Raw genomic sequence first — 20,276 nt, forward strand, 5'->3', positions numbered from 1 at the left:
TTAGAACGATTCATTAGCGAATCGATCCTATTTTGAATCATTTCTAAAAACAATTATCCAGTAATCCTAAACAACTAGAAAGTTAATTGAAATCCTGTGGAAATATAGTGGTAAAAAAGTCCGGGAACCCTGATGAAGTAGCTCAGAGAAGAGTGACGTTGGCAAGATCTGAGGTCAGGTTTTACAATTCCAATGGGCAGAATCTCTTGCAAAGTTGCTTCAATGGGAATTCCTTACCTCAGACCATAGGTGGGGGCTGTATTGCTCGCTCTGACCACTAGAGGGAATGAAGAGTTATGAATCTGTCGCGCCGCCTCCTCACATTCCTTTTTTTTTTCTGGTTTGTGTCAGAGAGGGTTTTGGTGAGAGAATTATCACTGCTCCTCTCTAGGGTCTTTCTTGAGGGAGTGGAGATGGATGACAGTGTGTAAACAAAGGACCCCCCCCCCCCCACCTTTGCCGTGTGTGCGTACACTCAGAGGGGCTCAGGATACAAGGTCTATGTGACATCTCAAAACACTTTTTCCACCCCAGGTTCTTTGTTTAGTTTTAGTAAAAGCAAAAAGCTGATTGCAAAACATGTGCCACAATCAAACCTTATGACCAATGCCCTCTCAGCAGGCAACAATCACTTCTACAATCGATCAACTGTGTTCTTCTGTCCGGTTCGGTCTCGGGACCCGTGCCAGCAAACATTCGTTTGAACTATGTTAGCTTGGGTTGGCACGGCCCATCTCAGGGCACTTACTGTGTTTACCCTGGCAGGTATGGCGCGGGGCTGTATTTGGGCTCTTGGTTTGCGCTTGACACTACTGGCTCTGATATATCAATTGGCGTGTAATCTAGAATTATGCTGAGCATGGTTTGGCCAACGGCTCGTGGCTAGCTAACAGAGCCTCTCGTGGTTACCATGTTGACAGTCGGACTGTGCGAATGTGCGGAAAGCATCCGGCCATGGTGTTGCCATGTCCGGCGGGTGTGTTCACACTCCCTGGCCTTTCGTTTGAGTGTATTTGTATGTGTTCATGCTCTGGTAGAGATCTTTAGCTCACTGCTATGTGACAGTAGGGGACTGTATAATGAGAGACTGCAGGCCTACAGTTGGAAAATGTCCCCTGGAGCTGTGTAAGACCAGTGCTGGGTGCCCATCGACCAAACACACACACATTCACACAACCTTCAGTCAAGCACACTGTTTTGAGTGCAGTATATGTGTTTGAATGTATATGAATCTGAGATTCAGCACTTTATGGCTTTCACTTGTGTTTTTTGTGGGACATGGCAACCGAACAGACTAAATTTTCACAGGTCATCTCTATCAGAAAAAAAAAAAGAGTTTTATTGTACACGCACACAAGGAATTTGACTGAACAGGTTTCAGTACCCATAGAAATAAAACAACTACACACATAATTGAAGAATTAACATAACATTTCATTTATTATTAATTTGATGATTGTTTTTTGTATTCAATTAATTTTGATTTGACAACACGAAACACTTAACTTTCATAATGTGACATTTCTGTGTGAAATGATGGAAAATATTGTAGACTTTATGTAGACTTTTGGATGACTTTATGCATTGGGATTCGATTGGATCTTAAACTGTAGACTGATATTATTGGAGAATACTTTCCCCTGCATAAACAGCCTTGGTTACATCAGCAGAAAAGTCATTTAAAAATCATAGAAAGTAATATTTTGATGAAAGTTTATGAAAACACACTTTTATTTATTTTGAAATAAAACAACCACACTGTCTTTTTCCAGAGCAGCCTGTATTTCTCCTGAGGTTACCTGTGGGTTTTTCTTTGTATCCCGAACAATTCTTCTGAGAGTTGTGGCTGAAATCTTTCTTGGTCAACCTGGTCTTGGCTTGGTATCAAGAGCTCCCTGAATTTTCCACTTCTTAATAAGTGATTGAACAGTACTGACTGGCATTTTCAAGGCTTTGGATATCTTTTTATATTCTTTTCCTTCTTTATACAGTTCAATTACCTTGTTACGCAGGTCTTTTGACAGTTCTTTTCTGCTCCCCATGGTTCAGTATCTAGCCTGCTCAGTGCACCCACGTGAGAGCTAACAAACTCATTGACTATTTATACACAGACACTAATTGCAATTTAAAAAGCCACAGGTGTGGGAAATTAACCTTTAATTGCCATTTAAACCTGTGTGTGTCACCTTGTGTGTCTGTAACAAGGCCAAACATTCAAGGGTATGTAAACTTTTGATGAGAGCCATTTTGGGTGATTTGTTATCATTATGATTAAAAAGGAGCCAAACAACTATGTGATGATAAATGGCTTCATATGATCACTATCCTTAAATAAAAGACAGTTTTTTTGCATGATCAGTCATATTTTCAAAATCAATGCCAAAATTTCACAATTTCAGCCAGGGTATGCAAACTTTTGAGCACAATTGAATATGTATGTATGTGTGTGTGTGTGTGTGTGTGTGTGTGTGTGTGTATGTATATATATATATACACACACACACACACACACACACACACACACACACATACAGTTGAAGTCTGAAGTTTACATACACTGTAGCCAAATACATTTAAACTCAGTTTTTCACAATTCCTGACATTTAATCGTAGAAAACATTCCCTGTCTTAGGTCAGTTAGGATCGCTACTTTATTTTAAGAATGTGAAATGTCCACTGACTACCACCCCTGGAGTTACAAGTTTGAATCCAGGGTGTGCTGAGTAACCGCGCCACCACGAGGACCCACTAAGTAGTGGGAATTAGGCATTCCAAATGGATAAAAAAAAAAAGAAAAAGAAAAAAAGTGAAATGTCACAATAATAGTAGAGAGAATTATTTCTTTCATCTTATTTTTCTTTCATCACATTCCCAGTGTGTCAGAAGTTTACATAAACTTTGTTAGTATTTGGCATCATTGCCTTTAAATTGTTTAATTTGGGTCAAACATTTTGGGTAGCCTTCCACAAACTTCTCACAATATGTTTCTGGAATTTTGGCCCATTCCTCCAGACAGAACTCATGTAACCGAGTCAGGTTTGTAGGCCTCCTTGCTTGCACATGCTTTTTCAGTTCTGCCCACAACTTTTCTATTGATTGAGGTCAGGGCTTTGTGATGGCCACTTCAATACCTTGACTTTGTTGTCCTTAAGCCATTTTACTTTGGAGGTATGCTTTGGGTCATTTGTCCATTTGGAAGACCCATTTGCAACCGAGCTTTAACCCTCTGGGGTCTGAGGGTGTTTTGGGCCCTGGAGAAGTTTTGACATGCCTTGACATTTGTGCTTATTTCAGTTGCTTAAAAATATATTAATGGCTAAAGTCTGATAACACTGTATTCAGCACAAACTGGCCTACATTAATATGTGAACAACATGTATGTACATGTTTGTATTTTTGAGATAATAATGTTTATGCATGGTTTTTGAAAAAACAAAAATTAAGTCACTGAAATAAGGCCATACAACACATACTAAATATTTGTTCACAAGACTTTTGAGAACTGGATCTTGTAGCCTAGAGTTTTTGCTACAAAATGATGTGAAAACCATCCTGATCACTCTTTCATACAAAACAATATAGTCATTTAACTTGTGTAAGACACTTTTAGTGTTAGGCCATATGTGAGGAGGCGTGGATGATCATGAATATTGATGTGATTCACACCTGAGGACCCCTCCCCTGAGAGAGAATGAATGTGAAGAGACTTAATGATTGAATGTATTTTGTAGTTTATTCACAAAATCAAGTTAAAAGAAGTAATCTGACTATACATTTTCTTTACATAAAGACTTAAAAACTTTAGACCTACACTACCGTTTAAAAGTTTTTAGATCTGTAAGATTTGTTAATGTTTTTAAAAGGAGTCTCTTCTGCTCACCAAGAATGCATTTATTTGATCCAAAATACAGCAAAAACAGTGATATTGTGAAATATTTTTACAATTTAAAATAACTTCTAATTGAATATATTGTCAAATGCAATTTATTCCTGTGATCAAAGCTGAATTTTTAGCATCATTTCTGCAGTCTTCAGTGTGACATGATCCTTCAGAAATCATTCTAATATGCTAATTTTCTAATATGGGCATATTTACAGCACATTTTACACATTTACACCCGAACAGATATTTACAAGCACAAGCTTCGTTGATGATAATGAGGCAGCATAAACACTAGTTAAAATATAATCTAAACATTCATGTTATTTTTTATCATATTACATATAATATTTATATCATACAGCATACAATTTAAATACCTGCTTTTAGCCGAAACAACATTTAAATGTAACTAAAACTTGCCTATTAGGACATATTTCAATACTCTGAATCCTGGATGGCAAGTCTGGAAATAGTCCAACTAGTAAAATATGTCCATGTTTATATAAAATATCATGTCAACTAATATGTAAGTAAAACTAAATGACTTATCTGAAATTGTATCCACAGCTGGATCAAGTCGGTCTTCAAAATGCAAACGTTCCTCGTCGGATTCCCGCTCTTCTGAGGAAAATGTGAACTCTTCATCACTATCCAGGACCATCTGTAGAGCTTCCTCACCTGTGTAGCGTGCCATCTTCCAAATATGCAGAAAAGTGAATGAAATGGATGTTTTTTAAGGCACTGTTGGGGGCGTTTACCATTTGCATTGATTGCCTCAGCACATTACCGTATGAATAGCGCGCTCTGCTGGTGGGTGTGATCACATTAGTGATAATTAGCTGAGCCAGGAGAAACGGTACATCGCTTTGTTTCATACAGATTATATTGCAGGAGAATATTTGTTTTAAATTTGAATTGTTTTATTTAAAAGTAGACATTTTAAACTTTCTTTAGACATATGTTTCATGTTTGTGTGATAAATATTCGCAGAGTTTCAGTTAATTTTTGTGACGTGTTTCAGAAAGATGCTCGCGAAGACAGAGACGGCTGAAAGTGCACCCTGTTTAATTTCTTTATTTTACAAAAGCACAAGGTTTTGTTGTTATTGTGAGTGTACACAAATAAAAGTAGACCATTTATAGTCTCTAATGATGTCTTACACTTATCTGTATGCCCACAAATGACAGTATTTTAAGTTGTTTCTGCTGTTATGAGGAAAAAATCCAGCAGAACGTGCCGGCGCGTCTGTCAACCCCAGAGGGTTAACTTCATGGCTGATGTCTTGAGGCCTGTGAATTGAATAAATTTTTTTACTAATTAATCGCACATTTTTCTATGATTAATTGTGATTTGAATTATGGTACGTAATATGTTACAACAAACATAAAAAAAACAGTGTCTATTTGCACCCCAGTGTAAATAGCATCTGCCACACAGGGCAACTATTTGCAAACTAATAGCCTGGTGGGACCCAGAAATATGCCACAAACTAACCAATTGATGTCACTGCAGTGGCGTGGGGTGTAAAGACAGTGTGTGAATGTGTAGTGTTGTCCTGGCGACCGCGGTTCGAATCTGCGTTTTGTCCCACTATTTTTACCATCTGATTTTCTGTTTCCACTCTTAATATTTCCTTTAATATTAAAAATAATACATAAAAATGAATATAAATGTTGATTTCATCGCAATGATTTAGTTGCATTGAATGTCGAGGAGTGCAGAGAAGGATTTGATCCGGAGGCGGGGTCTGTTGATCGCACTCATTGTCCACGTGAAACAATGGTTACTGTAGGAAAAACCAAGGTTATTTTTTCTAAGGTACGGTTAAGGTTAGGTTTAGGGGTAGGGGTTAATGTAGTGTGTCAGTGGGACTCTAAATAAACACAGTAAACACACTGCAGTGATGCCCATACTGTATGTTAATATTTAAATATTGGTGCAAATAGTTTCAGAAACTATTTGCACCAGGGTGCAATTAGTATCTGACACTATAAGAAGCAGGGTGCAATTAGTATCTACCGTTATTTGCACTTGGGTGCAAATAGCATCTGCCTTAAAAAAAAAAAATCATAAATATATTTACTTTCTACTTTGCTTCAAAGAATTCGCAAGAAATTGGTTAGTCATTTATTTTAATTATTAAATATGTACATGTAAAAATACTAGTGCCTCATCGGTCTGCACTGTCTTACGTCACCAAAGTCTGGACTCGGAGGAAGACCTCAAGGGCGGAGGGTGCCATTTGGTACAGGGCCTCAACCGCGCACACACTGAGTCTCTCCCATGTGGTTTCGCTTTTGATATGGGCTCAAATGAAAGTCATTGAGCATTTTCATGAGATGCAAAGAGATACAGCAGCTTACCCGAATCACTCGCCCATTTGTGGGTGGAGTCTTCATTCTCCGTACAGTAAATCCGGTCCCGTGTTTATTATGCCCGGGGCATGTGTCGTGCGCAATGAATAAGCGTGCAATGCTTTACACAATCAGTTTCTGTGCGGGGATGTGCAGTTGAGTCGAGCGAGTACCTCCTGAAAATGTATATTTGCCAACGTTAGCCACAGAAAATGGTGAAAAACATTAGTGAAGTTTCGCCCATTGAACAAAGGTGCCTGGGTTTGTTCCTGGCAGGCAGCAGATGCCCTGCCCCCACCCTAATCATATGGAGCCTGTAAGGCCAGGAACAACTCAGGACACCTTTCTCCTATTGTGTGAAGTTTCAGGAAGTAGAATAAATTTATTTTTAAAACAAAATGCAAAAGCGGATACTGCATTAATTTAAGTGTTAAAAAAATATTAATTGCAGAAATTAAAGCATTAAATTTCCCAGCCCTAGTCTCAGGAGATTTGTCAGTGTTGTAAATTTTATTTTGCTCTGAAAGTCATGGAAATTACCATTACATATCAAATTTTCTGGTGTGTTTAGAAGAACTTGTGGAAATGACAGTGGTGGAAATGACAGTTTTTAGCATTTCTTTAAATAAAATGGCAGCCATTGTCTTGCCATGGCTAATTTCAAAGCTATCATTTTATTTATCCTAAATACGCACAATATTTATTTATTTATTTTTTTTAAAATTGTGTAATTTGGCAATATTACAGCTTGATTGGAAATGAAGGCCAACAAAAATAATCTTGTCTTTTGTCATAACATTGTCACATATTTCATCCCCAGCATGCTCATAGTTTTAAACATTTAATAATTTATATTTTTATAATGGATTTTCATAGTTAAAAATTGAAGGTCTGGGCCAAGAGCTAAAACTGTAAAAATTTGTACATAAAGCATTTGAAAAGTACCAACCAATAAATGAAGGCATCGTAAAAATTTTGTTTTAATGAGACCTTCATATAACAAAAAGAAACTAGTTGAAATCTGTACTGTTACCGTTTACTGTTTCAGCTGTATCTATATGTAGCAGAAATAGTATGAGCAGAATGTAGTATGGTATTCCGAACATAGCATCAGATTGTGTATCCTCCGCTGGTGCTGGCTGCTCTGTGACACTTGATTGGTCTGGCTGCTTGATTTATCCTCATATTCAAGTAACGCCCACATCTTTAACCCAGAGCTCAGAGGACTAATTTGTTGTTATCAGGCGCTCCCTCGTCTGAGGCCTGATTTATGTTACATCAGCCCATGGAGGAGACAAGACCTCTCCTTTTAATTGTGCGTATGTGTTTCCCGGGGTGTTAGAAATTAAGGTGAAAAAATGTAATGCATTAGAAACATTTACAGGTCTTGAAGAGTCATTCAATGTACCATTTGACCTAATGACCTTCCATTGAGGCTCAATTAAAATTGTAAGATGAGCTGTCTTATCAGGTGTTTTAAATAAGAAAGCTTTAGATCCTGGTGGGGGGGGTGGAAGCCATTTGTGGTCCAACTGGCCGACCAACTAAACACCAGCTTGTTACGGCTGGATACTAGATAGACCAGTTTGGCCATACAGGGAGACTAACTTAAACCCCCCCAGCAGGTGAGACAAAATGCGCTTTTCCCACCTACAGTCCCGGTACTTTTGCCTTAGTAACTTTCTAGATAAGAACTCTTAAGAGGAACTGGACACCCATGGAGACTTTTCCCCTCTTGCATTCGCACTCAAAAGTAGCCCCTGTAGTTTTTCTTCTGACATTATTGCATGTGCGACTCAGTAACAACAACAACAAATTCAACAACACTGACGGAGGATGCCTGGATTGGAGCCACGCTATTGTTATGGCTGTTTTACACATTGTGGTTGCATCCGAAAGCGTGAGCAGCTGCCTTGCTGTCTAATCAGTTAATGGTTTGAATGAATGGAACTCTTAAGAAAACTGGTCTCTGGGCAGTTCAAAAAACACATTATTTCATCCTACCTCCTTATACAGCCTCCGAAGGTAGCAATTTCTTTTTTTCGGATGCAGCTTGTGTGTTCAGGTTACAGTTTACTGGGCGCTTGAGCCGTTCTGCAGCCTGATTGAGAGAAGCGATGCGGCGGTCAGACTGTCTCGCAGCACACGCTGAACACCATGGACAACATGTTGAAAATGAACTATAACTCCTATTTATCAACACGAATTTTGTGCTGAGTGACTCCAGCCAGGTCTCCTAAGCAACCAAATTGGCCCGGTTGCTAGGAAGGGTAGAGTCACATGGGGTAAACTCCTCGTGGTCGCTATAATGTGGTTCGCTCTCGGTGGGGCACGTGGTGAGTTGAGCATGGTTGCCGCGGTGGATGGCGTGAAGCCTCCACACGCGCTATGTCTCCATGGCAACGCATTCAACAAGCCACGTGATAAGATGCGTGGGTTGATGGTCTCAGACGCGGAGGCAACTGAGATTCGTCCTCCGCCACCCGGACTGAGGCGAATCACTACGCAACCACGAGGACTTAAAAGCACATTGGGAATTGGGCATTCCAAATTGGGAGAAAAAGGGAAAAATTATTGTAATAAAATAGCCACTTGTTGACTTAAAAAGATGTCTTGATGCTAGTTAACCACGCAGTAACAGGCACGAAATACTTCCCTCATGTAAACTAGATTTCGTGACTGTTTAGTCGATAATAATGTTCAATAACCCACTCTTGATAAACATATTATTTATATCCATTATCCCAGGAAAATTGATGCAGTGATCCAGAAATCACTTTTTATTTTTTTATAGTCACAGTGTAAGCAGTACAGATGCGATGAAAACTCAAAGCGTGTCTCCCGATGAAGTCACACATACACACACATATGTGAAATGGGTGATCCTCATAGATACTTTGTTGGTTTTCAATTATTTCTGTTAAGGGCATTGTAAAATTAGTGCAATCATCTGAGTAGCAGGCTATCAGCTACAAGTTTGTTTACAATTGGTGGCTGCCACCTACTTGAGTTTCTCAATGCTTTTTGCATCATAGGTTTTTGACCAATGACAGGCTACGGCAGCTCCCACAATCCCTCTACACCCCCAAAATTACCTGCTCCTGAGCAGGAGATAAACATGTCCCTTAAAACGGGTACAAGGGACTATAGTTCCTCAGGTGCAAAAACGACTAAATGTACTAGTCCCAGGGAAAAGTACCTAAAAAGGGCTTTAGTCCCTGCAGTGGGAAAGGCCTTAAATGTGCTGCATTGTGTTTACTCTGCTGAAGTAAAAACACCATCTTAAACCAGCCTATGGTTGTTTGCTGGTAATAACTGGTCAGATAATAACTGGTAAACCAGCCAACAAACCAGCCTGACAGGAATGGGAGACCAGCTAGCCAGCTTAGGCTTTAGCTGTTTTCTTTTCAGCAGGGAATTAGACTAAATGTGTAAATGCTTTTGCTTTTTCACTGCAAGTGTGCTAAATATGTCAGGATATTTTTTAGCACATAACAGCTTGCTGTTAATGTGCTAATTATGTCAGGATATTGTTTAGCACTTAACTGTCCTTTCCCTTGCAACCACGCTTCATCCATTATCGTCCTCCATGCCCTGGTGTGTTAACTAGCCCTAATCAACAGGCCTGCTTCTGGACACATCTTTTATTGGGCCTGACTCTATTAACTAAAAGCACCATGGACCTTTCCTCTCGATTGCCACTCCCCTATTACCATCCATCAATCACACACACACACCTGTTTCGCAGCATAGCTTGCCCATCCCCCACCTAATCCAGAGCATCAGTTACACCATGGACCCTGGTTCAGATTTGTATGCACCTGAGCTATTTTGCAGTTAAGAGTAGGGCTGGGTTTTATCAACTGTCTCAGGATGTGATGCACATTCTGAAACATATGTCACAATTAAATACATCATGATATCAAGGTTGGATTGTTATTTAAACCTGAGCCATACATGTGAGATGAGACTGACTCTGCAGGATCAGTTTCAAACTGTCTTTTGTGGTTCACTTATATGGCTCTGACCACACTTAGAAATGCCAGTTTCAGAGTACTTAATGGCCTTGTTCACACACAATTCAGTTATATACGAAAGTGACAACCACATTTTATAGCCAAACTGACACCCTTAACTCGCAACCATATTTTCGGGCAAACCCTTGCTGTGTAAACAGTACCACACTGGACAACTTATTGTTAGTCATGTCATATAATGCGAGAGCCATGCTGCACTATACAGTATATGTTGCATATGTTGTGAATTTTATATGGTGTTCAGTTAACTTGCGGAGATGGAAATATGAGCTGTATGTCCAGTCACTTCCACCGGATCTGCTTGCTTCAGTTTAGTGGTGTGGGCCTCACCCAAATGCTGCTCTCTAAACTTAAAAATAATTTGAAGTCACTAAGTTTAAGATTTTACACATACTCATGCCTCGATAGGACTTATTTATTAAAAAACATTGTGCTAATTGTGAAAAATGTTTGGTGTTGTGGAAATTGACATCTTTTTATATTTACTTTATTCACTCACACTATGGTTACAGGTGTTACCTGGGAAAATAGATTACTGGTTTGACTTGAGTTATTAGTTCATGCAGACAGTATTCAAGCTGCTACTGTATGCTTTTGTATGAACAGGACATTTTGAGGCTCACACCTGTAAGTAAATGCAGTTGTCAATCCCAAACACTGACTGTGTGAACATAGCCATTTAGATGATTTTCTTATTATTAGATTTGTAGGAAAGGATACATATGTAAATAAATATATAAAAGGTTACTATAAAGACCTATTTATTACAATATTGTGGGGAAAAGAATCTTGAAATATGATTGTATCAGCACATCTTTTGTTTCACAGGCTCAAATTTCTTGAAGGAAAAATGTGGACAACTTGATTTGGTCATCTAGTGATGCACTTTTGGCCAATACAAGCCCTGACAGTTTTGCTTGAGATAGTCGTCAATTTTTGTTGTCTCAAACTGGATCTAAGTTGGTATTGTATAAGGTTTAGAGGCAAGACTGTCTTTGGGACAGTTTCTAGAAGATTTGAGAATTGCAAAGCAGGTTTCTTGTAATTTTAAGAGACTCAGGCCTGTGGTAGGTCTGGGGTTTGGAAGGCCTGTTCTAATCTGTCTTGTGGCAGGCCTTTGCAGCATTCTTTAGCTCCAGGTTTTTGTTGGAGCCAAGGGATTCCCCAGAGTCCTTACAGCACTCCTAGATCAAATATCAGATAGACAATGAACATTTCATCATTTGCTGCACACTCTTTGCCAGTAACTCAAAATGATTACAGCCTCAATCAGATTTGCCAGCCCCCTTTTGCAAAGCTAATTGGTAATTTCAGCTGCACCTCCTGTGGAAGACCACTGAGGTGAGAGAGCGGAGTGCTGCTTTTCTTTTTGCCCCCATCCTTTTGTTTTTGTTCCCTCCTGGCATTTGTGAATGGAGTTCTTCTCTGGTGTGTGGGAGGGTGTGTGAGATGTGCTCCAGTGGCTTCAGATGCCCACTTTCTAGAGTCAACAGGGTGTTGGTTTACAGTAGCCCCTCAGTGTGGACAAGAAACGGGGGCTCGTCCGGGATTCCGCTTATCGGAAACTTTGCTGGATTCTGCCAGAGGTCTCGATTGGGGCCCATCTCATTGTTCCACCAGACATGCCACAATAGAGCCATCAGGGTGGGAGGGCTCATCTGCCCCTTTCTCCTGGTCAGATTAGGCTTCTGGGATCACACCTTATCTGAGAGGTGAAGGCCAACAGTGTTCCTCAGCTCCACTCAAGGAGGCCTCTAGTGGATGTTGATATGGAGGTGGTGGGTTGTTAAAAATAAATATCTTTGCCTTGACTTAAGTTTAGAAAATCTGTTGCCATCAACATTTTTTGACCCCTGTGATTTTCATAAAGTTTAGATTTTTTTTTTAGATGCAGTTCAAAATACAAAGTTACTAGGTAGTCATTTAGTAGACACATTTATCCAAAGCGACTTGCTCTACGCTTGTTGCAAGTATAGTCCCCTCTGGAGCAACCCAGGGTTAAGTGCTTTGCTCAAGGGCACAATTGTAATAGCTCTTGGATCAACACTTTCAGTGTTCAACAAGCAACTTTTGGGTTACTAGATATTTAACAAAAACACCACACCATAGTAAGCACTTTTCCACCATCAAGCCTAATGTTTCTGAGCACGTTGAGTAACGTTTTCAGTAGCATAACAGTTTGGTTATCGATTTCTAACTGTTTTCGGCCCGGATTTCTTAGCACAGTTAGCTAACTGGGCCAAGAACCTTTTTTGTGGAATGCCTGTAGTGATGTGGTGACTCGCGGTTAGTTGCATGCTCTGTCAGTCCATTTTAATACTGATTTCGCAGCACCTCAGTGGAAATAGTAATCGTAACCATGCAAACAAACACTGCTCAGAATGGAACGGCATGGTTCTGCAATGAGAAACATTCAGTCTGATGGTGGAAAAGTAGCTATAGGTTACACGTTAGTCCTCTTTTTAATTATACATTTTTTGTTGCATTTCAAAAAACAAATCAGAATTTCACGTAATTCTGTTGTAAACTATTAATTGAGAACCTCAAAAGTGACAGCTCACATGCTTTCCCACAGGAGGTGCTGATGATGTTGGATAACTACGTCCGAGACTTCAAAGCTCTAATCGACTGGATCCAGCTCCAGGAGAAGCTGGAGAAAACAGATGCTCAGAACAGGTTATAACATATGGTCACCAAATACTCAAGTACTCTTGTGAGTTTTTACACTGGAGTTTGAATTGCAATCTTTATGTCCTGATTGATAAGAAGTAATTTGAGGTGATTCTCTTTTACTGGCTCACCCGTTTACGTAATGAGTAAGTGACTACAACACTAGTTCATTGATTAAGGTATAAAGACTAGAGCTTTTAAGTTCCCTCCCAATTTGTATATTATTGACCAGACTGCCATTTGAATGAGCTTTACTCATCTCTATCATGCAAATTTACTGGTAAATATTCACATTCACATAGCAGTTTTTGGTTTTAGCAGTCAAACATGTGGACCGATATTTGGGTCTGTTCTGAATTGGTTCAGTCCTTTTGAATATTGTATCTTGTTCCTGCAGGCCAACGTCTTTGGCTTGGGAAGTTCGAAAGATGTCACCTGGGCGTCATGTGATGTCCAGCCCCTCATCAGACCGAATTGTTCCATCACCCGGTGTTCGTCGTGCCCTCAACTTTGGGTAGGTCACATCCAGTACCGATTTCTTTAAACTTTAACTACACAGGAAGCACAGATTCCCCTAAAATTTCATAAGAAATTAAGCAATGACGAGTTAAATATATTTATGGCCAAATAATCAATATAAATTACATATTCTTCTTTGTGCATTTAAATTTTGTATTTTAGTGAATAAAATTGTAAAATATCACAATTTCATCCAATTAATTTAATCCATGGTTTTTCTACAGGAATATGTCCAAATAAGTCAGTGGACACATACTATACACTGTAAAAAAAAAAAAAAAAAAAGAATTGTTGCATGTAAGCACAATTCTTTGATTTCTCTCAACAACTGTCTCCATAATTATCCTCAGTATCATTGCTTTTAGTCAATGTGAATTTGTTTGTTCAGAGAACTACTAACTTCTTGTTCAGCCAACTACAATTTGCAATAAGGGAACTTTCATTTTGTCACCATTCAATTACTTATACATGAAGTTAACTGCAATATTTGCCTCTGAAGAGAGGTATGTCTTGCAAGGCAATGCAAACAATTGTTTGATACAGACCCACAATAGACCTCAACCCATAACACACAAACCTCAATAACGGTGACAGTCAGCAAACTTCATTAAGTTTAAAGATGAGCTCCAAACATCAATACACAACAATTAACTTACAGTGGCAACAAAAAACAGCATAAATAAAGTCAGCAAACTGCACAAAATAAGCCTATAACACTAACCGCATAATTAGTTTGTTGCAATGTGTGCTGGGAACTCACAATTTAGCAACATTGTTGAATATGAAGTTCAGACAACTGTTAGGCTAGTTGGGACAAATTCTTTTTGGGAATTTGTTGGTCTAACATTTGTTTTTGTGTAATTTCATTTAATAATATCTGTGACTCAAAAACCCCCATAAGCTGGATAAAAGGCAATAACATTTTTCACAGTGTAGTGCTCCACTGAAGTCATGCTAAATGGGAGTCTATGGCAGATACCAGTACCACTCAAATCAGTGCCACAAAAGATTGATGTTGATTGGACAAGAGGCTCAAAATGCATCCTTTTGGGTCCCATCCGGATGCTGTGCTTCTCTGGGAGTCTATGGAACTTCATGAGTGCAATTTGCATCGGATCTGCATCTGATTGCCTTTTGGAAATTGGGCTTTTAATCAATGTAATTTTATCCCGCCTGGAAGCCTGTCTTCTCTATATGATGATTGGTTGAACCCTTAAATGGCAGGACTGTTCAATATACGGCCAATAATTAAAACTGATGTATGTGATTGACAGCGCATGAAATGTAAAAGCACCGCTGTCAAGCGCAGTGTGCTGGTGGCTTACACCCTGTCTACAGTGGACGCGGGAGTCACGCCGTGTCAAAGCCATATCTTTCCCATTATTATCAGTGACGTTGTCTGCACAGGAATCGTCCGTTGCAGTGCTTTGACTACAGTAAACCAATGTCCCATTTCATTAAGCACTGCACATGCTTGCGCTACTCCTGCCAACAAAAGAAATAAGTGGTTTAGAACTTTGGTGCTTTGACGTGTCAATGATCGCGCCCTGTCAAGACAGTGTGTTGGAGATTTACAGCTGTTTCTGAGCAGCCTTTGGGAATAACATTGCAGATACCAAAAACAATAATTTGTGCTTCCCCACTTTTGATAAGCACCAGCCACATTATATATTTATTTTTTCTGTCCTACCATTTCATGAGAAATAAGCTGAAACTTCCACAACAGCTTAAGTGTTTTGTTTAATGCTATTTTTGCCAGGTTCTTCCCAGGCCTTTGCCTGAGATTATTGGGTGCATATGTAAGTGTGGTTGAAGACTGCTGAAGCACGGGCATCCATGTCTGTATGCACTGTAATTGGACTCTGTGGAAAATGGAGATTGATGAAGACAAAAGTCCCACGGTCTGATGGAGGAGCAGTTTCATTTTAGCTCCCGATGTTTGAGGCTGCATGGTGCAGCGAGGCATTGCTAGAGAGCGTGGCAGTGGTTTGGTGAATGCGCCCATAGAACGGAGAACTAATATAATTTTTAATGTGATCTGCAGGGGTCCTCCTCCGACTCTGGCTGTAGCACGACTCTCCCACACTGGACCCAGCTGGGCTGACCGAGTCAAGTCCTCCCATTCTCTTCCAGTGCCCAGCCAAAGCAGTAACATCCCTCCTGAAAAACCAGGTGAACAGATGTTAACTGTTACTGATCTTTTAAAAATGGAAAGTTTCAGCTCTGCAATCTGATTGGAACCACAGTTGAAGCTATTGTAAAATACCCGATATACGCACACGTAATCAGTTGAATTTATTCAAAAATAATTTTTATGAAAATTGTTACATTGCTTAGAAATAGTAAATGGTGTACGGTTTAGCAAATTCTACGGCTAATTCTATATCATTTGGTGGAACTTTTTATTGTGATGATTATTAATAATAATTAATAATATTAAATGTAGTAATTTTATTAAATATTGGTGTCCTTTTTTTTAGGGGTTCTAACAACTAGTGGTCGACTGTTATACATTTACATTTTACTGAGCAGATGCTTTTATCCAAAATTACTTACAAATAAGAGAAGAAAAGGCAATTTATCATAGAAAGTCAACAATATGTGCTTTATTGCAGTGCCACTGATATAGGTATGTCATTGGCCTAAATTCCAGTATCTAGTGAGAAGGGTGACTGATGGCCAATATATTGTAGAGATGTACAGTACATAATAATATTTAATGATGGCAAGTGATATGTATACAAACTGCTGAAATTAAATAAACACTTATTGTATAAAATATTTACCTAAAATTTTGGAAATGACACAAGAGCATACTAACACTTTTATTAAACAGTATGGATATCGACCAATGGTAATAATCTCAAATATTGGCCAATTAATCTTCAAATTAATCAGCTTTGCCAATATACAGTTTATCAGTGGTACATCATGGTAAAATCACTATAAAGTATGGCCTTTCTTGGCTTATTGCTATATTTGACACTACCGTGTAGGGATGGGCAACATAAGTAAAAATGTATATCATGATTTTCTCAATGTTTGGTCCATATCAAAATTTATTACACGGCTCTCTTGAATATTCAATTCTGATTTGTCAGTGGCGCCATCTAGCGTTTTGGTATTTCTGAGTAACAACCGCACCTCCATGTATCAGAGAGCTCATCCAGGTAGCTAAGCCATCTTAGGTAATTCTTGGATCACTGTACAAGAATTACCTAAGCTAATAAAATAATTTAAACTCAAATCAAAGTTTCATGTGCATGTACTCATTTATTTGGCAAGTAGTCTTTTAATTAGCAGTCAGACTTCATTAATTACAATAATTAATGAAGGGATTTTAGGGGATCACAAAATAAATTCCTTCAGGGTGATACAAGACCCTCCGCTTTGCTTCAGGGTCCTGATCACCGTTTTAGGGTTTATTTTGTGATAACAACCAGCTGACTGTACATTATCTCTTACATATCATGATTTACACATTTTTATGTAAAAGTGATTCATTATCTAAAAAAAGAAAGTTACTTTTTTTTTTTGTCCAAATTAATAATAGACCTTTTACTCATGAAAAACATATATTTTTTAATATGGACAGTCTTGCACATTGTAGTGAAGCAACATTATCAGTACAATACTGATTTAGGTACATAAGCTATTCTCTTGCATTTCTGTATATTACACATCATATACTTCTTTATAGACCCCCATTAAATACATGTGTATTATGTGTGTCCATCAATCCATAGCAAAGAAAGATGCAGAGGGCTGGGAGACCGTTCAACGTGGGCGTTCCATGAGGCCCCGTTCCATCGCCATGGTGGCCAAGGTAAGCCCTGTCCTGGCCCATGTAAGCCCCAAAGATGACAGCGATAAGGAGAACCAGCAGCTCCAGCCTTCACCACAGGACAAAGCCCAGGAAATGAGGGAACAAGAGCAACTCATTCCCCAGGAGCAGAGCCAAGAGATGGAGAAGACCTCCGTCATCGAGGTACTGATGTCAACCAGTCCCCCTTCATTAATTATTCATGGTTCAGGCAGTGATATGATGGCTCTATAACATCAAAATGGTTTATCTTTTAATCTGTTTTGTTTTGTCACTGTGTTCATGGATACACTTTCCAGACAGGGCAGTATCAAGTGTACAGGCATCGATTTTGTACATGTGAATAAGATTGATAGAGAGAACTAATGAGTTTTTGTGAAATATGGACGAATTGATGTCCTACAATGCGTTTGTAGAAGATGCTCAAGCCAAGCTGATTCAAAACTTTGTGAGCCGTTTCACCGTCTTCTACCTACATAGGCAGCTGCCTTTTAAGGTGGCATCCTCACTTAAATGGAAACTGATAAGTAATTGATTTGGAATGCTCTACTTGGGCAGCAACTGCGAAACGCACTGAAAACTCCACTCGTAATTGATTTCAATCAGAGACTATTTAGCAGAGACGGGCCACTTCTATTAAAATGAATGGGAGAAATTGGAATGCCCAACGGTCAACGGATGTGGAAAAGGTAGTCCTGCCTTACAGGTGAAAGGGCCAAACACCTTTTAGATACAGACATCGCCTGTCAATCAACTCAAGAACACACATGCACATTAGCTATACAAGCCCGGATTTTTTTTTTTTTTTTTTTTTTTAAACGTGATCTGAAGTAAAGAAGCACAATTTATGATACCAGTGATGTCAGATTTTACTGCTGATTTGATATGTCCTTTGTTCGTAATCTTGTAGATTTCGATCTTTCCCCATTCTAGTAGATAGGAGCTGTAATTGCATGCCGCTTGTTTACATAGAAAAATAAAGTAGCTGCCTGGGAGCGTTTGAAAGATGGCCACAGAGTGAACTGACTTGATAAATAAACTTTGTGTCTCAATCAGCTCCCTAGCTCCTGTCCTGAGTCAGTATATCGTGAACACAAATTCGGGCACTGGCAAGGGTGTTCATCCACTGAACATTGGGACACTTATGATTCAATCACCTGCGACACGTTAATGAGCTCGCTCATTGAAGTGCAGCTGTTATTAATCAACAACATCATTTAAAATCAATAGCTGTCAGTTACAGATGCCATTGTAGAAATTCACTATTCATAATCATCCATGATTAATTTACTACTGAGATTAAGCGAGTAGTATTCAGCTAGTCATGTGATTCTAAAATGGCAGCCCCCATGAGGGCACCACTCCCCCATGTACAAACAGCTTTTATTAGGTAACTGACATGATTAGCCATCATCTCATGTGAGCAGTCCTGATTTTATACATATGTTTCAAAATTACAATTCATTTCTTTGAGAAACTTTTTTAATAGGAAAAAAAATACTGAGTGCACCTTTAAAATGTTGACTCTATAGGCAGCTTAGTTAAGCCCGGTGCACACTGTACAATTTTGGCCATGATTCTGCTGTCTGAGACAAAATTCGGGAATCCTAAAGGATTTCTGTCGTCGTAGGGCAAAATCAGCAATCTTACAACGGTTCAGTGTGGCATGTTCACCAACGGCCGATTAATAGCCTTTGCGATGATCTTTAGCCTCCGACAAATTTCTGGCAGTGTCAGAAATGTAACATCGCAGCTGTATAAGGGAGCCTGGGTAGCTCAGTGGTAAAAGACACTGGCTACCACCCCTGGAGTTCGCTAGTTTGCTAGTTCGAACCCAGGGCGTGCTGAGTGACTCCAGCCAGGTCTCCTAAGCAACCAAATTGGCCCGGTTGCTAGGGAGGGTAGAGTCACATGGGGTAACCTCCTCATGGTCTCTATAAATGTGGTTTGTTCTTGGTGGGGCGCGTGGTGAGTTGAGCGTGGATGCCGCAGTGGGTGGCGTGAAGCCTCCACACACGCTATGTCTCCGTGGCAATGCTCTCAAAAAGCCATGTGATAAGACGTGCGGGTTGATGGTCTCAGACGCGGAGGCAACTGGGATTCATCCTCCGCCACCTGGATTGAGGCGAATCACTACACGACCACGAGGACTTAAAAGCGCACTGGGAATTGGGCAATCCAAACTGGGTGGGAAAAAAAAAAAAAAAAAAAAAAAACATTGCAGCTGAATGGTGTGACTGCTATTACGAAGATCGGACGAGATAGTCTGCTCCTCTCTCGCACCCCAAACTTTATTTTAATTACTATTTTACTTTTAATACATTTACTTTAAGCGTCTGTAAACTTCTTTAGTTAAGATTCACATCACTCCAATTTTATAAAAAAAAAGTTTGAACAATTTACAGGTGCATCTCAATAAATTAGAATGTCGTGGAAAAGTTCATTTATTTCAGTAATTCAACTCAAATTATAAAACTCGTGTATTAAATAAATTCAATGCACACAGACTGAAGTAGTTTAAGTCTTTGGTTCTTTTAATTGTGATGATTTTGGCTCACATTTAACAAAAACCCACCAATTCACTATCTCAAAGAATTAGAATATGGTGACATGCCAATCAGCTAATCAACTCAAAACACCTGCAAAGGTTTCCTGAGCCTTCAAAAAGGTCTCTCAGTTTGGTTCACTAGGCTACACAATCATGAGGAAGACTGCTGATCTGACAGTTGTCCAGAAGACAATCATTGACACCCTTCACAAGGAGGGTAAGCCACAAACATTCATTGCCAAAGAAGCTGGCTGTTCACAGAGTGCTGTATCCAAGCATGTTAACAGAAAGTTGAGTGGAAGGAAAAAGTGTGGAAGAAAAAGATGCACAACCAACCGAGAGAACCGCAGCCTTATGAGGATTGTCAAGCAAAATCGATTCAAGAATTTGGGTGAACTTCACAAGGAATGGACTGAGGCTGGGGTCAAGGCATCAAGAGCCA

The 20,276-nt window shown here is 39.4% G+C and overlaps 1 protein-coding gene across 6 annotated transcripts in view; it reads left to right on the forward strand.

The window, feature by feature from the left end:
• The window catches only part of LOC127437407 (S phase cyclin A-associated protein in the endoplasmic reticulum-like), a 183,750-nt gene that overhangs the window by 36,094 nt on the left and 127,380 nt on the right, over positions 1–20,276 (forward strand). For all 6 annotated transcript variants that reach the window (XM_051692273.1, XM_051692275.1, XM_051692277.1 and 3 more), the window contains 4 exons: positions 12,850–12,950; positions 13,342–13,458; positions 15,508–15,635; positions 17,210–17,451. In XM_051692273.1, coding sequence (XP_051548233.1) covers positions 12,850–12,950; positions 13,342–13,458; positions 15,508–15,635; positions 17,210–17,451 — 588 coding nt within the window. The remainder of the gene's footprint in view (positions 1–12,849; positions 12,951–13,341; positions 13,459–15,507; positions 15,636–17,209; positions 17,452–20,276) is intronic.

The sequence above is a fragment of the Myxocyprinus asiaticus genome, chromosome 48 (genome assembly GCF_019703515.2).
Source record: "Myxocyprinus asiaticus isolate MX2 ecotype Aquarium Trade chromosome 48, UBuf_Myxa_2, whole genome shotgun sequence".
In the NCBI taxonomy this organism is placed as follows: domain Eukaryota; kingdom Metazoa; phylum Chordata; class Actinopteri; order Cypriniformes; family Catostomidae; genus Myxocyprinus; species Myxocyprinus asiaticus.